Source organism: Sinocyclocheilus rhinocerous, unplaced genomic scaffold (genome assembly GCF_001515625.1).
Source record: "Sinocyclocheilus rhinocerous isolate Xijiao unplaced genomic scaffold, SAMN03320098_v1.1 scaffold3519, whole genome shotgun sequence".
Taxonomy (NCBI): domain Eukaryota; kingdom Metazoa; phylum Chordata; class Actinopteri; order Cypriniformes; family Cyprinidae; genus Sinocyclocheilus; species Sinocyclocheilus rhinocerous.
Window position 1 is genome coordinate 71,201 of NW_015641496.1, and position 18,674 is coordinate 89,874.

The following is an 18,674-nucleotide window of genomic DNA, read 5'->3' on the forward strand; positions in this document are numbered from 1 at the left end:
TGTCACGCCCGGTTGCCTGCACCACTGTGAGGCTTTAGAGGGCGTTCCTGTTTTGTGTTCCTGCCTGTTCTGGTCATGGACTCCATTTCCCATCATGCTTTGTTTTCATTAGTGTCTACCTGGTTCAGCTGTGTTCCATTTCCTGTTTGGTCCTGTGTTTATGTATATTAAACCCTGGTCTGCTATTGTCGGGGTGAGTTGTTGATAAGTGTTACCTCCTTGTGGTTCCATCATGTATTTTGGATGCTTATTTCTGTGGATTATCATTAAAGGATCTTGAACTGCATTTGGACCCGCTGCCTGTTGCCTACTTGTGTTCATTCGTAACAGAACAACTCACCACAACAAGGGATCCAGCAGTTTTTTATCATGCGCCCACGTCAAGGTACTCGTTGTGACCCTTTAAAGAAACTTTGTTCCATTTATCAAAGGGGACGTAATATTGAGGCTTATGTGGAGGAGTTTCTTTCGTATTGCCACCTTGTACCTGGTGATGATGCATTGCTGAGGGACTGTTTTTGGAGTGGGCTTGACCTGGATATCAGCCTCAACTTGCCTGATGAGGATCCAGGTTGGTCCCTGGCGCAATATATTGACTTTGTTTTATTGTTTTGTGGATCTGAGTTCACTGTGGGGCAAGTGGAAGAGGAAGTCTCCCCTAAATATTTTTTGCGGGGGGGCAGTAGGCCGTGGGCTCCAGTGGCCTCTGAGTCCGGCAGACCAGGATTGCCACCATGCCACACACTGATGATTGCAAGTCCAGTGTTCGTCACCACTCTCATGCCAGAGCCAATTCCCAAGATGTCCGCCATGTTACAGCCAGAGTCAACTCCCAATATAGCCGCCAGGCCACAGCCGGAGCCACCACGTGTCAGAGCTGTTTCACCTGCCACCTCATCGGCCAGAGTTGCCGCTTCAACTGTCCAGTTCGCCACACCAGTGCCTCCGGCCGTTATGAAAGCCACGCCAAGTTCTTCAGCCACCATGGATGACACTCCAGAGTTTCCGGTCGTCATAGACACCAAACCAGAGTTCCCTGTCATCAGGAGTCTTGTATTTGGAGACAAGGCTTTCTCTGGGCGATTGAGGCTGACTTCCAGTTTGGCGGACCCACCATTGAGGTCCGTGAGAGCAGCTGGCATTCCAAGGCCTTCAGAAGTGGAGATTATAGAGGTGGTTCCTCTGTCTGCAGTGCTTCCAGTCATGGCAGTGGCTATGTTGTGTGTCTTGGCAGTACACTGTACTCTCACTCCGGAGCCAAGCCTAGTTCAAGTCTCTGTTCTTGAGCCAAGTCCAGTCCAAGAATCCATTCCGGAACCAAGTCCAGTTCAAGTTTCTGGTCCTGAGCCAAGTCCAGTCCAAGAATCCGTTCCGGAGCCAAGCCCAGTTCAAGTCTATCGTTCTAAGCCTAGTCCAGTCAAAGAATTTGTTCCGGAACTAAATCTAGTCCAAATTTCTGGTCCTGAGCCAAGTTCAGTCTAAGACTCCGTTTCCGAACCAGGTCCGGTCGCTGAACCCAATCCAGACCCAGTTCCTCTCTGGCCGCCGATCCAGCCGGACCCACCTAAGCCACCATGTGCTCCACCAGCTCCGCCCAGACCGCCATCTGTCTTATATGCGCCACCTTCTGGTCAAGCAGCTCCATCAGGTTTACTTTTGGCCTCAATCTGGTCTCTGCCCTCTGTTTCACTGATTCCACCGTGGCCACCGCCTTCAGTTCAATCAGTTCCACCTCTGGCTTTAATCTGGTCTCTGCCCTCTGTTTCACTGATTCCACCGTGGCCACCGCCTTCAGTTCAATCAGCTCCACCTCTGGCTTTAATCTGGTCTCTGCCCTCTGTTCTGTGGAATCATCTGTGGTCTTCAGCCTCTGTTTCTCCTCTGCCTCCCGTACCTCTCCACAGTCCTGGCCCTCCTTCCCTCCCCGTGTCCGCCTCTGTACCACCACCCTCCTGGACTTTGACAGTGTAGGGCATCTGGAATCCGCCCTTAGAGGGGGGGCTATGTCACGCCCGGTTGCCTGCACCACTGTGAGGCTTTAGAGGGCGTTCCTGTTTTGTGTTCCTGCCTGTTCTGGTCATGGACTCCATTTCCCATCATGCTTTGTTTTCATTAGTGTCTACCTGGTTCAGCTGTGTTCCATTTCCTGTTTGGTCCTGTGTTTGTGTATATTAAGCCCTGGTCTGCTATTGTCGGTGTGAGTTGTTGATAAGTGTTACCTCCTTGTGGTTCCATCATGTATTTTGGATGCTTATTTCTGTGGATTATCATTAAAGGATCTTGAACTGCATCTGGACCCGCTGCCTGTTGCCTACTTGTGTTCATTCGTAACAATAGCACTATTAACTTTGCCCTCAATAAACTCCTAATTTGCTGCTTGTTGATAGTAGGCAAGATACTGTAGGTAAGCGACTAGTTAATAGTAAATAGTGTTCCCTAATCTAAAGTGCTAACATGATAACTCATGCTTTTATGCAGCAAAAAGTGGACATCCACAGGATGACCGATTATAACCTGTTATTTATCCAGTAGCTGAAGCTGAGATGCTAATCCATTTGATAGCAGTGGCTGCCAGCTTAATTGGATTATGCTTACAATCCGTCAGAGCAATACACAAATACCTCTGACCATCCCCATCCTCTTTTAGTGCAGGATCCCAGGGCTTCTCCCTCTGATTGTGCACTATAGTAACCCCAAAAATACAGAAAGGTGCATCACACTGTTTCTGAAGTGGTACAGTCTCTAGGCGAAGCCAATTGGTTAGCAAATATCGGCAGGATGATTTTGCTTAGTGCACCTGATGTGCAGCATGTGACAGGAGAGAGAGCTATTCCTGGCCATGAGGAACGCCGAGGTTACTTTGAGTCATGATCAAGTGTGCAAGAAATCGAAATACTATAGAACACCATGCTGTGGTACTACATTTTGGTTTCTTTTGCACCACCACAGTAGGGTAAAAAAAAAAAACAATTCTCTGTTACTCTTATACTCATGTTGCACTGGGTTTAATCAGATGAGGCATATGTTATGCTCCTTAACAACATTCAAATTGCTTGGCAAACACAAATTTGTGCCCTGGGGTTAAATGTAAGTTTGACCAGTAGTCAAATGAAGCGCCTACACACTTTCACATCCTACACAACCAAATCACCAGCAATGTACTTAACATTCATGTTGATTTTACATAGAGCTTTCCACACTGCATGATTATGGCAGCAAAGGTTGAGATATAGTTGACCTTCATTATGATTTCAGCTGCTAGAAGCACCTCCTCACAGACTGGGCTCATATCTTCACTTTTTCTAATGTAGAGCCCATATTTATTATTTTATCTAATGCATGACAGCTATCCCTCAGTAACTTTTAGCTTTATATGACTTTGTCTTTTCCATTTATCCATTTTTAACATAACAGCAAGAAAAGCCTTTTTAACTTGAATGTGCAAAGCTTCTTCTTTCTTGCATTGCCGCAAAAAAACAATCTGTTGTGCTGCTTGATGTTGCAAACTGGTATTTGTTTTCATACTATTTTCATTTATCATCATAGTAATAAACACACTGGATTGTAGTACAAATAGTTTTACAGTTTAGTTCAATTATCTGAAAGCTGGGACCGGGCACACATCACTAACAGCAAAGTAAAAAAATTATAAAAACACCATATCAAAATAAAACACAAATGCCACAGAACCAGGGGTCCGTTTCAATAAGGAGGTTCAACCAACTCTAAGTTTAAACTTGAACTCTGAGTTGACTTACCCCTGAGATGGGAAACTCTGAGTTTTCGGTTTCAGAACAGCTGAATTGGGTAAATTCAGTCAACTCTGAGAATGTTGACTCTGAGTTTAGCGCGTGCACCATGACTATGAAAAGCCATGATCAACGGAGCTCCGAAATTACGATTCACCATGGTAACAGCACCGACAAAAAGGCATCTGCATAATTCCGAGTCAATGCGTAACTTTAAGTCTTAATCACTTTTATAATATCAGAGGTGAAAACTGTAAATTATTGAATATTCATTTTAATGGTATCCCACGGCAAAAAATAAAGAAATAAATACAAAATAAATAAATAAATAAATAAAAAATCCCTACTAATATATGCAACCTCTTCGTCTACAGTATCCTGTATAAAAGGAGATGCCATGTTTGTCACTTTGACGGTGTCTCCATGATGAAAATATGCGCAATGAATAAATACCTGCACTGCAATAAAATAAAATAAATAAACTTTTCTTACTTACAATTTTTGTCCTCTTGTTTCCAGTCAAAATATTTGAAGATTCTTAAATCAAGATGCATTTTCTACATAAAATTTAAATAAAATGTAAAGGTATTTAAAGGGGTCATATGATGCTGCTAAAAAGAACATTATTTTGTGTATTTGGTGTAATGAAATGCGTTTATGCGGTTTAAAGTAAAAAAAAAACACATTATTTTCCACATACTGTACATTATTGTTTCTCCTCTATGCCCCGCCTTTTTGAAACGCGTCGATTTTTACAAAGCTCATCGGTCTGAAAAGCGAGGTGTGCTGTGATTGGCCAGCTATCCAGTGCATTGTGATTGGCCGAATACCTCAAGCGTGTGACGGAAATGTTACGCCCCTCACCATACTGTGATGCCCTGTCCGGCCGGAGCGACAAGACAAAAACATTAATGTAATGACTGAAAAAGCAATATGACTCATCAATTTTCTGTGTTGCGCTACGGATACATATTGACTTCACCCCAGGCTACAAGATTGGGTATTGTACATTTTTCAGTAATACATTTATCTTTTTATGCCTTGAATAAAGTCTTCATATGAATGCCTTAAACTTGAAAATGCAAGCACAGAATGATGTGTATGGTGTGTGGGTTGCTTTTCATGCAACCAGCTTGTCAATGCTGAATCGCGCCTAGATGTCTTGGCTACAATTTATCGTATAGTTATTTACAGTAACTCCTTATCTATTTGTTACAGTCCAGGTTCAGTGCCTCCTTATCTACTTGTTACAGCTCGGTGAGGAAAGCTTCGGGTGGGGTTTGGGTGGGAAAGAGCTTGGGTACCTCATTCACTGCTTCATTTCTATACTGATCAAATGTGCAATTCAAAACAACATTGCTTCCATGCCAATGTTACAGGCAGCTATTTTGGTCTTTCTGACCTATGAAGGAGATCTCATTGGGTAATTGAGCCATCAAGCTATTAGTCCTCTCTGGCACACATCACTTTCTCCCAAGCAGCTACTACAACACGAGGGATCAGTCGAGGTAAAAATACCAGAGGAGGAGGAGAGGGACCACAGAGTTCACTTTGCTCTTTTACATGCTTCAGTAGGCTGGGCATAGACATTATTTTCTGACATTTTCACCCATACAGGAGGTTACTCAAGGCTGTGCGAGGTTCTTTAAGGGCTTTTAAATGCTATTAAAAGCTCGACCCACACAAACACCGTGGAAAATTTTGTTTTTAGGCATGCCAAAGTACACAGCATAAGAGTTTTAAACTTCAACATACTGTATATATACTAATGTATTTTAAAAGAAAATACTTAGATGTAAAATGAACGTGTCTTTAAACACTAAATTGCATGTCAATCGCAGTAAAATGAAAATGTATTATAACTTAAAATTACATTAAATGCAATTAGCTGAACTTGGACCGAAGTCTTTGATATATGGCTAAACTTTACTGTGAATGTACTGACAAGCATTTATGGTAAACTAAATTATTCTTTTATGGCATTTCTAATGAAAATTTTGTATCATTTAAATATATTTGTGATTACACATTTTTACATATTTGCAATGATCAGTGTTGGGGAAAGTTACTTTTAAATGTATTTCATTACAATATTGCATTACTCCTTAAAAATAAATAATATATATACACGTAATGGGATCAGATACTTATTTGTCATTTAACATTACATTTTTGTAGATTTGTGTCATATTCTGAATTTGCATTTCACTGTTTTTATTCATTGTGAGGAATACTGAATCTGCTTTTGTGCAGGAGAGATGAGTAAATGCATGTTCACATTTAAATATAATGTTAAAACAGCGCACACAACGCCTCAGAACTTCTGATTTTCTCTCAACATGGGGACAGGAGAGCTGTCAGTCAATAAATGGTAAAACAAAATAACTGCTGTTAATTATTTGAAAAAGTAAATCAGATATTTTTCATGTAAATTAAAAAGTAATGTGTTACTTTAGTTACCCGAAAAAGTAATCCGATTACGTAACTCGCATTACTTGTAATGCATTACCCCCAACACTGTAAATGATGATTGCAATTTAATACATTTAAAATACACATAACTTAATAATTAATAATACACAAAACTTAATAATTTTATACATTTAAGATACACATAAAACAAACTTTAAATGCAATACTGAATGCATAGTAAAGTTAAAATGAAAATCAATGACCTTCTTTCTAAGTTCTAATATTTGAAGTACACTACAAGTGCAGATTCAATAACAATTAAGTGCACTTCTTTTATTCACAAGGGTATATAGGACACTTCGTGTTTGAGTAATGAAGAAAAAATGTAACTCTGTGCTGACCAAATGCCCGTCAAATAGCCATGAAGTTGTGGTCACATGACTTTGACAGAAGGGTTGTGAGAACTTTTTTCAGGTCACAGAAACAACACCTGAAACAGATTGATCACTCCTGCAGATTGCACTATTAAATATTTATGACACAATCATTGGCAATGAATCCATAATGTGAGTGCTCAAATTATAACAACACTTTCGAGGAGACCCAATATTTGGAAGAAATTAGGTCTTAGAAACTTAATAGCAACATCTAGATATAGCGATCAAGATATTTAAACAATAAGATATTCACGGTTATGTCTAATTTAAATTTTGATGTTCGGGGTCAAACATCTAAACTTGGAAAATAGCAGCATACATCATGATGCAGAACAGGTACAATAAAGGAAATAATAAATGAGCTCAACTGAATGTCACTGCATGTCGACCCTTCCCGGGTATTGTGCATTGGCCTCCAGGGGTATAGTATCATTATAATGCAATATATATGGGAAAAGTTCACTAATAATTCATTCTCATATAAAACTCAAATAAAACTTACAGATAAATGAAAATTATTACAAATTAAAAAATGTTTTGTATGAAACAGTTAAATAGAATAGAATAGAATAGAATAGAGAATAGTTTTTAATAAAGTGCCAATTTTTCACTTTAGAAGTTGGGGACATGTGATGTGTATAATGATGAAGACAGGAAAATGCACTGTCACAGGAATAATCCATTAATGATGGAAAAATTAAGTAATTCCTAAAGTGAACAATCTACATCCAAGATATTCTGACACGTTACCTAGCGACAGAGCAACAGAGCTTATCTCCTCCACAAGCATTGCTCATTAGCAGCCTTATTTACACAAGTGCACAGCTGATGGTTTCATCCTGTTCCAGTGCGCCCTCAGCTCTCAGCAGAGGTTACTGGAGTTTATTGACCGATGGTAACCGGCTGTGAGAGCGGAGCTGGGCTGCTGGCAGTGCCTTTGCTCGTTCTCTCTTTCCTCTTAAGTATGGATTACAAAGTTTGTTAGACAGCTCAGGCCCGGTTTCTATTGCAGTCAAGTGATAATAAACAAGCCTAAGTTGCCCATCACTCTCTATAGCTTTTTGGTGAAACAAAGCTGTTGATAGCATGTCAGATAGACTTTCTTAAAGGGCTAGTTCACCCAAAAATGAAAATTATGTCATTAATTACTCTCCCTCGTGTTGTTCCAAACCCGTAACTGCGCGTCTCTACTGCGTCACTTGTGGACGCGCGTTCACGACAGTACCATGTCGTGCGTGAGCGTGTGGCGGCGCCGTCGCTAACCCAGATCCGGCGTGATGACGCCGCCACACGCTCGTGTCATGGTACTGACGTGAACGCGCGTCCACAAGTGACGCAGTAGAGACGAAAATGTGGAATAAAGTCGTTCATGAAAACAAAATTAGTCCTATATATGTATTTTTCTAATGCATTTCCTACGAATGATGCCTCTGTGAACATTATTCCACAGAAAAAGGTACTATGTTTAGAACAGCATATTACTAATACTATTATTTCTGCAGTATGGAGTACGTATATGTGTCAATTTCCTGTATGCATTAAATACCTGATTTTGCTACTATATTTGCCATAATGTGCAGTGCACAGCAAAGCACGCTGCATGCAATATTTGTTTACGGCAATGAATGCTCTCGACCCGACTTTTCATTTCCAGTGTCTCAAATGAACTGAAAGTAATATCAGCCACGTCTTTTTCTGAACTCATTCAAAAATTGAAAACGCAAATTAGTTTTAATTTCCGAGATGATAACTGAATGCCATTTGTGGAATAATACATGAACATGAAGTCATGTGACAAACCTAATAAGTCCATGTAAAAACAATGTAGAATACAACTGTGAAATGTTTATTGTCGCACAGTTCTTAGTTTATAGTATGTAGGACACAGTATATTGTTTAGGCTACTACTCAATTCCAGGTCTGTGGCTTTCTCAAAATATTTCACCACAAGGGAATTTACTTTTATTGTCTTAAAGATAAGTTTACTACAGAATGTACTGATAAGCATTTATGGTAAATTAAAATATACTTGACTCTAAAAATGCTGGGCTGGTTCAACCCAACTTTGGGTCAAATATGGACTAACCTAGCAGTTGGGTTGAATTTTTATATTAATTTTTTTAACCCAAAAGTTGGGTTAGTCCATATTTGACCCAAAGTTGGGTTGAAACAGTGTATATGTAGTCTTGTATGTCATGTATTACATGCATTCAAATTTATTTGCAATTACACATTTGAAATGATAAAATTGAAATTTAGCACATTTAAAATATATTAACTTGAAATTTATTATAATCAAGTACTTTATCAGCCAGTCCCTTAGCATGTTAGTCAACACATCAGAATAAGTGACCCTATTTTGATGTGATTATTGTGATTATTTTGACATTATAACAAAGTGCACTTTTTAAAAAATTATCTTCTTTTTGGAGAAGGACAAAAAAGCTGATGGCAATCTAAGAGGATTGAACCTAAGTCGATGAGTGAGCCACCAGAACGATGAGCCAGTTGGCTATGGGACCTGGACTTATGTATATTTCATGACACGAAGCGACACTGGAGTGTGGCACTGAAGTTTCATTGAAACTTGCTTCTGTACTTCAGGCAAAAGTTTCCACATTTCAAACTGTAACTATTCACAATGCAGTACAATTTGAATGACAAGTTCAAACTGACTTCAAGAGGAATAATTGAACCAGAAATTAAAAATGTTCTCTCATGTCATACACAACCTGCACACTATTATGTATACGGATTTTTCCAAGGAAAATGATAATTTATGGAGGCAACTATAAAAGTGCCATATGATGACAAAATAATTTTTTTTTATTATTCTTTAATTCTCAGACTAAAGGTCTCTGCACACTGAGTCCGAATTTTTCGTCCGAATTTTTCGCACGTTGAAAAATAAATACGACCTCACGTTGTGTTAATCACGTTTACACACTGCCTCCGAAACTTTTGTCCGTCATAAAAAAATTCGGACCAGGTTCGATTTTCTGCGTTTTCGCATCCGTAGCAAGCAATTTATTTGCAATTACACATTTGAAATGATAAACTTGAAATTTAGCACATTTAAAATATATTAACTTGAAATTTATTATAATCAAGTACTTTATCAGCCAGTCCCTTAGCATGTTAGTCAACACATCAGAATAAGTGACCCTATTTTGATGTGATTATTGTGATTATTTTGACATTATAACAAAGTGCACTTTTTAAAAAAATGCACTTAAATGTGTTAAAACAGTAATTAAAGTGCACTCCCTTTAAGTATGCTTAAGTGGCCTTTTATTTCAGTAATATTATGCTACCTGCAAGTACAGTTTATATATATATATATATATATATATATATATATATATATACTATTTTCGCACTTTAAAAAATAATTACGACCTCACGTTGTGTCAATCACGTTTACACACTGCCTCCGAAACTTTTGTCCGTCATAAAAAAATTCGGACCAGGTTCGATTTTCTGCGTTTTCGCATCCGTAGCAAGCATTTTGATAGGAACGGATGATGAATACGAAAAAAACTGAAAAACGCATACGAAAATTTCGGACTCAGTGTCCAAGGACCTTAAGCATGAAATACATTAATTAATTAATTAATTCATTCATTTAGTTATTTATGGCATAGAGCCACAAAATGGAACATTTCAGAGACCAATAGTTCAATAAATAAAACAAATCTATATTTTCATTAATTATATTAATTACATTTATTAGAAACAAATCTAAAAAATGTAATAATAATAATAAAAGGTGTTCACATCAACAAAAATAAAATAAAAATTCTACTGAAAATAAAGCTCTAAAAATATATTTACCAAACAGTGCAACATTTCAACCAGTCAGGTCTTCATCTGGCACAATGATGAAATTAAATTTATTAAACATTTGTTTTGTTTTGCTTCCTAAAGACTAGTCAGAAATCCTTAGATTTATCTGGAAGTTTGCATTCATTCATTCATTAATCCATTAATTCATTCATTCAGTTAGTTATTTTTAATTCTTTTTATATGTTTATATTTATTTATTTATGCATGCATGCATGCCTATCAGGATAAACACCTTTCTATGTGTGATAAGAATAAACAAACTAAGTGCTAAACACTAACAGCTATTCACTGTTTTTATCAGAAGGCCTAGGTCACACTGAGCAGTGAATAAACACATCCAAAATAGCTATAGGGGAAGATGACAAAATGTAGTAAACACAACAAATTGCGCATCTTGAAGGATGAAGACAGCCGATCTCTGGAGCTGAACTCTGCCCTCTGCTCAGGCTTGATTTACTGCCAGTGACAAAGCTGCTGAACATTTGCCTTGTCCAAGAAACTTCAAATCAATTTACAATCCAGTTGGTGAGCCTAATGAAGACATCACTGCCCATCAGTAAAACCCTGCTCCTTAAGGTAAAAGTAAGACAGCTGGGCTGTTATGTCAGCCTCAGTGCTTAATTAATGAATTCCCTTCTGAGTTATGCATGGAGGCATTTCAGGATAACATCCATCGAAAAGGACACTTTTGGAGCACTTTTGGCGAAATGCATACTCTCTATATCACTGCCAAGCTGTATACAAAACAAACCATTCCCACTGAAATCAATCCAATTCCCAGAATATTTACAACAGAAACCAACAAATCCCCTAGAAATAAATTCAATTAAAATGTATAGCAAGATGTTTGATTAGTGCAGACATTTCCCTTAAAATCCATTTGTAGTGTGCTTTTAAAATACATTTTCTAGACATAAATTTGCAGTCTGCATATTTGTTTAAAGAAAGCACACTAAATAACTGTTAAGTTTGGAAATACAATTCTTAAAAACATATTATTTACTTAGGTGTGAACAGAATGTGATGTTTTTGGACACTCAATTGCATGTTAATTGCAAATAAATGACAATGTATTATAGTTTCAGTTTAATTCATATGCTACTACCTGCACTTTAGAGTGCTTTTTTTGACCTAAGTACATATTTATATATATTTTTGGTTAGACTTTATTTTAAGGTGTCTTGTTACAGTGTAATTATACATTTAAGTACTGAGTAATAGTAATTAACTACATGTACTTACTATATGGTTAGGATTAGGGTTTGGCTTAGGGTTACTTGCATGTAATTATGCATAATTTATAACTGTTATTATAATAGTAAGTACATGTAACGTGTAACAAGGACACCTTAAAATAAAGTGTTACCGTATGTTTTTAAAAAAATATAATTAAAAGTGTACTGCTGAATATACCGACAATCATTTATAGTAAACTAAAAAATACTTTAATGTCATTCTATTGAAACTTGTATGTATGTAACATCTGTAAAGATAAAGTTTCAATTCAGTAAATTTTATTTTTAATTTGATTTAATATTAACTTTAAATGTCCTATTGAATAACACACTGCAGTTAAAAACATAATCAAGTACTTACATTTACTTTTTAGTATGTTAGTCAACAAATCAGAATAAGTGTACCTCTTTAAAGCACAACAAACGGTTATTAAAACTATCATTTTAAAGTAAAACTTTTAGTTTGACATTACTACAAAGCGCAACTTAATTGTGCTTAAAGTGTACATAAGTGTGTTAAGAAACAGTCATGAAAGTGTGCTCTTGAAATGTACACTTAAGTGGCCTTTCATTTCATTAATATTACGTGCAGTATGTTTTTTTTTTTCATTTTTAAAACTTGAATTACAGTAAAACTGCACATTTAGCACTATTAAGTGCACTACTTATTCACAAGGGTCTCTCTGAACTCATTTGAATTCTGTAGTAAAACCTGAATAGTAATTCTTTACTTTTATGATATTTTCATTCAAATGACATTTGCAGTGCTTCAATGATTGAAGGTCACACCTTACCTTTTTTTCTCCACCAGGGTCCTTCAGGAACTGAGTACGAGAGGTCTTTGAATTCGATGTTGACTGCGGGTCTGCGGGGGAGATAGGAAAAGCGCTGGGCCTCGGTCAGAGTGTCCTCTACTTTCTTCAGGTATCTGTGTAACAGCGGCGTCTGCTGACTGCCGACGTGACCGGACATCAGTTCATCAATGGACACGCACACGGTTCTGGGGTCTAGCATGAGATCGGGAGGTCCATTTGTATTCTGAGGGAGGACAGACGGAGCGCTTATGTAACACACTGCAAGCCAGAGGGAAAAGACCTGAGGAGTTTGTACTGAGGACAACAAACTCTCTGCTTTGACATCAATGATTTGTATCGACTTTTTTGACATCAACAAAAAGACATCAACGATTTTTATCACAAGTCACACTGAAAAAAGTGTAGAGTAAAGAAGAAGATTCAAATGACACCACAAAAAGATGACTACTGAATACTAAGATAAATATTCGCAGATATTATAAAATAGCATGCTATTAAAGGTTTGGATTTTTTTTTATTTTTTAAGAAGTATCTTATGCCCATCAAGGCTGCATTTATTTAATCAAAAAATACAGTAAAACAGTAATATTGTTAAATATTATAACAATTCAAAATAATAGTGATTGATTTATTGATTGATTGATTGAACCTGTGATACTTTTTTCATGATTCTTTGAAAAAATAAAAAAAATTTAAACAGCATTTATACAAAATATCTTTACTAAAACTATTAGCTATCACAAAACAAAAATAATAAGAAGAAGAAAATGGCTGATGAAAATACAACAAAAATAAATAGAAAACCATTACTTAAAATAGTAATAATATTTCACAATAGTAGTGTTTTTGATGAAATAAATGCAGGCTTGATGAGCATAAGAGACTTCTGTATTAAAAAAAAAAGTAAAAAATCTCACTGATCCCAAACTTTTAAACAGCAGTGTATATAATAACATACTATTTTATATCTATAAACTATAAATCATTCATCTCATTATATCACCGTAAGCACAGTGGTATTTCTTGGCCATACCATATCTGTGGTGTACAACAATATTTCCATGGTATATTTTGAAGTACATTACCATCAAATGACCATGCTATTGCTCTCTAATAACATCACTGTAACATGATGGTACAAGACAGTATTTTTGTAACAGAACTCCATGCAACAATTTAACCTGTAAATGCACTTGATTGTTTAATAAAATGCACATTAGGGTTGCAAATTTGAGGAAGGTATAGTAGCCTATATTAATAGTTCCCTTTCAGTCGGTCACTCTCGACGTCACGTCGGATGACCGACGAAATTGGGATCTCGCTTAGAGAGACCAATCTACTTCGAGTGTAAACTAAACGAGCCAATGCACATTGGCATGCGATTATTGCATCCAGCTGCGCAATGGATTATGCATTTAAAATAAGTCATGCAATCTATGACAACAGGAAAGTATATAAGTGCACAGCATTTTAGATGATAAAGTCATGGAGTCGGTGAGGGTTATTCTGGTTCATCTGAAATAAACACATCACTGATGCGTGTTTTAAACATACTTTTTTTTTTTTAAATGCAGCTTATTAAGAATATGTTTAACAAATATTAAATCTGATTATTAAATGAATGTTTAAATCTTACCATTATGATGGAGTTGGTCTCTGTAGTACTGTTGACTGAAAAGGCTGCCATAAGACATGCCATTCCTGTAAAATGTGCTGCGACAAACCAGTGAGATGTAGCATTTGTTTGGTCCTGGGCTCCCCTCGCCTGCATCTGTTATTGTTTACACGCGAGCTACCTGCGCGCGGTGTTTAGAGGGTGACGTCACCGCAGCGGAGGACGCGTACGATACACACGCGACGCGACGCAACGAAACCAAACGGAACGCACCGCCGCGTTTTAAAAAGCTGAACTGTTTTGATAAAACGTGACGCGAGACGCCACGCACAGAACAAGTGACTAAAAACGCAAATGTCACGTGTAACTATATTTGGACTATAAGCTAGAATTAAAATGTATAATCCAAATATAGCTAGTAGCCTACTCTATGTACATACATGCATTAAATCAAAATGTTTACTAAAATTAATTCTACATTATTTAGTACGTTATAGTATACATGCTATAACTGATAATGTAGTGCTAATATATGATATTGTAAATAATTGAGTAAATCAGTTCATTACCCAGAGCCTTTAAACAGAAATTAAATATAACCAATGCACTGCTCAACTTTTTATTCTATCGATGCAGAATGCACAGAGAACTGGTTTAATGCACCCACTCCCTCTGGTGGCTGATTACTGAAAATAACATGTTATTGGCAGAGAAGTGAACAGACATAATCATACTCATTTAAATATATACCCATTTTATTGTCAGAATATAAATTAAATTAAATTAATAAATAAACTATTACTACTACTACTACTACTAATAATAATTATTATTATAAATTAACAAACAAATAAATAAATGCATACATACATACATAACATGGAATAATGTTCAGTTAGGTTCTTTACCCAACACTTTTTCTGACTGTGGATGGGTTGTGTGTGTGTGTGTACCTACTTTACATATTTTGGGGACAAATTTGTACCCAAAAGTGAGCTAAACCTGACAAAATCCTCCCTTTGGGGATGTCCTCATTTGTAAAACTGGTATAAAAATAAAGTAAACAAAGTTTTTTTTTTAATTGTAAAAATGCACACCGTTTCCTGTAAGGGATAGGTTTAGGTGTAGGGTGATAGCACATACAGTATGTACAGTATAAAAACCATTACGCTTATGGAATGTCCCCACAATTCACAAAAACAAACCTGTGTGTATGTGTGTGTAAATGCTGACAGCATTCCTGGCTGTATACGCAGTTGCACAACTACCTGTTTATCAATGAGTTTCCACTGCAGGAACACACACATATGAGTGTGAAATTAGGTCATTCTAAACATAATGGTGCAGTCTACTTTTTTTAGATTAACAATGATATTCCTATCAGCAGTGATTCTGATCAGGTCTTAGCATAAAATGTCCCATAACTTGTACAAAACAATGCAATATATTAAGTGATATAAAGGATATAAAGATAAGTAGAAAGAATGGAATTCTGTTACAAATCCAATAAATAAACCATTATAACCAATTAAACCAATTAATTCAATTATAGTAACAAATGTAGTTCTAAATGTAGCATTTGTCTCTAGAAATATATTAATTTTACCATTTGTACTTTTGTGTAATATTGTGATTGAGGTAGGTATAAAATACTTCCTAAAACAATTATACTTGCACAGGCAAAATTTACCATCTAGATTAACAGCTCATGTGTATATAGTACTGAAAGAAAAATTTGCAACCACAATGCAGCGTTACATCACTAAACTGACGTGCATGACATAAGCAGCCTATTATACCTTTGAAGGCTAAAGTTTTTCAAATATAAATTTTTTACAATATCACACTTAAGATCCGATTATTATAAACCAATAAAAGCAGTTTTTATATTTAATACGAATATTATTTATTTCTTTGCATGCATATTCAACGGGCATAACGAGTTAGGAAACAACAGACAAGCTTTACGTTATGGGTAAACCAGGTTCTTTTCAAAACATGCTGTGATTAGACAGAAAATACAGACACATATTCATCAGTGGAATGAAAACTATGTTATTTACAGTAGCATTGACTGGGCCCACAGCCACACTCCCTCCCCTCCAGCAGAGCTGCTGTACGATATAAATGTGAGACACAGCCGTCAGCCGTCTGGCCAGAGATGCTATGAGCTCCAACATGAGGGCACTGGGACTGATTATTGTAACTCTGCTGCTGCTGACAGCGGGTGAAGGTACAGCTGCATGTAAACAATACAATACAAGTCTTGATCTATTATTCAAAGAAATGTGATGTGCATTTGTTGATACGACTTGCTGGCAAACACTACAGTTATGACTGCTGGACAATATGGATTGTGGCTTTGCTCATGTTTTAACTCAGTTTGAACTTTTCCTGAAAGCTGATGACATAGATGTGCAGGGCTGGACTTGTGGATATCGAGGGCTGTGCAGGAAGCACTGCTACGCGCAGGAGTACATGATTGGCTACCATGGTTGCCCCCGAAGATACAGGTACTCAAACGTTCTTCAGTGGACGTCATTGCTTAGATTTTGTTTTGTATTGTTTTGATGGTTATTGCATGCTGTGAATTACATTATACAATTATTTTTGTACAAAATTGTTGCATAAATTCACTTACAATTAGTGCTGTCAAACGATTAATCGCGATTAATCGCATACATAATAAAAGTTTTCGTTTACATAATATATGTGTGTACTGTGTATATTTATTATGTATATATATAAAAGCGCACACATACAGCATATATTTTGAAAATATTTTCATGTATATTTTTATATTCATATAATGTATATTATATATAAATATATTTATTATATAAACATATTTTTTCTTAAATATATACATGCATGTGTTTGCATTTATATACGTACATAATAAATATACACAGTACACACACACATATATTATGTGAACAAAAACTTTTATTTTGGATGTGATTCATCGCGATTAATCGTTTGACAGCACTAATTGTAAGTGAATTTATGCAACAATTTTGTACAAAAATAATTGTATAATGTAATTCACAGCATGCAATAACCATCAAAACAATACAAAACAAAATCTAAGCAATGACATCCACTGAAGAACGTTTGAGTACCTGTATCTTCGGGGGCAACCATGGTAGCCAATCATGTACTCCTGCGCGTAGCAGTGCTTCCTGCACAGCCCTCGATATCCACAAGTCCAGCCCTGCACATCTATGTCATCAGCTTTCAGGAAAAGTTCAAACTGAGTTAAAACATGAGCAAAGCCACAATCCATATTGTCCAGCAGTCATAACTGTAGTGTTTGCCAGCAAGTCGTATCAACAAATGCACATCACATTTCTTTGAATAATAGATCAAGACTTGTATTGTATTGTTTACATGCAGCTGTACCTTCACCCGCTGTCAGCAGCAGCAGAGTTACAATAATCAGTCCCAGTGCCCTCATGTTGGAGCTCATAGCATCTCTGGCCAGACGGCTGACGGCTGTGTCTCACATTTATATCGTACAGCAGCTCTGCTGGAGGGGAGGGAGTGTGGCTGTGGGCCCAGTCAATGCTACTGTAAATAACATAGTTTTCATTCCACTGATGAATATGTGTCTGTATTTTCTGTCTAATCACAGCATGTTTTGAAAAGAACCTGGTTTACCCATAACGTAAAGCTTGTCTGTTGTTTCCTAACTCGTTATGCCCGTTGAATATGCATGCAAAGAAATAAATAATATTCGTATTAAATATAAAAACTGCTTTTATTGGTTTATAATAATCGGATCTTAAGTGTGATATTGTAAAAAATTTATATTTGAAAAACTTTAGCCTTCAAAGGTATAATAGGCTGCTTATGTCATGCACGTCAGTTTAGTGATGTAACGCTGCATTGTGGTTGCAAATTTTTCTTTCAGTACTATATACACATGAGCTGTTAATCTAGATGGTAAATTTTGCCTGTGCAAGTATAATTGTTTTAGGAAGTATTTTATACCTACCTCAATCACAATATTACACAAAAGTACAAATGGTAAAATTAATATATTTCTAGAGACAAATGCTACATTTAGAACTACATTTGTTACTATAATTGATGGATGTGGATTAATTGGTTATAATGGTTTATTTATTGGATTTGTAACAGAATTCCATTCTTTCTACTTAATATGTATATCTTTATATCACTTAATATATTGCATTGTTTTGTACAAGTTATGGGACATTTTATGCTAAGACCTGATCAGAATCACTGCTGATAGGAATATCATTGTTAATCTAAAAAAAGTAGACTGCACCATTATGTTTAGAATGACCTAATTTCACACTCATATGTGTGTGTTCCTGCAGTGGAAACTCATTGATAAACAGGTAGTTGTGCAACTGCGTATACAGCCAGGAATGCTGTCAGCAAAAATGCACTATTCAGGACCCACTGCAGCTGCAACAGCAGCTCACATGCAATACCTTGTGACCAGGACTCACACACACACACACACACACACACACACGTTTACTTAGCTATCTAAATGGGGACATTCCATAGGCGTAATGGTTTTTATACTGTAC

At 36.6% G+C, this 18,674-nt stretch overlaps 1 protein-coding gene and 2 long non-coding RNA genes across 3 annotated transcripts in view; 1 reads left to right on the forward strand and 2 right to left on the reverse strand.

The window, feature by feature from the left end:
* The window catches only part of LOC107755138 (ATP-binding cassette sub-family G member 1-like), a 35,076-nt gene extending 20,670 nt beyond the window's left edge, over positions 1 to 14,406 (reverse strand). The window contains exons 1-2 of the mRNA XM_016571840.1: positions 14,131 to 14,406; positions 12,474 to 12,717 (exon numbers count right to left, since the gene is read on the reverse strand). Of these exons, the coding sequence (XP_016427326.1) occupies positions 12,474 to 12,717; positions 14,131 to 14,265 (379 nt within the window). The 5' untranslated portion in view covers positions 14,266 to 14,406. The remainder of the gene's footprint in view (positions 1 to 12,473; positions 12,718 to 14,130) is intronic.
* A 1,818-nt stretch (positions 14,407 to 16,224) lies between these two features.
* Positions 16,225 to 16,612, forward strand: LOC107755135 (uncharacterized). Its single transcript, XR_001641660.1, has 2 exons — positions 16,225 to 16,342; positions 16,511 to 16,612. It is a non-coding gene; the product is annotated as an uncharacterized LOC107755135 (long non-coding RNA).
* A 629-nt stretch (positions 16,613 to 17,241) lies between these two features.
* On the reverse strand, positions 17,242 to 17,629 carry LOC107755136 (uncharacterized). The gene is made up of 2 exons (XR_001641661.1): positions 17,512 to 17,629; positions 17,242 to 17,343 (listed from the first exon to the last, which is right to left on the reverse strand). It is a non-coding gene; the product is annotated as an uncharacterized LOC107755136 (long non-coding RNA).
* Between the last annotated feature and the right edge of the window lie 1,045 nt (positions 17,630 to 18,674).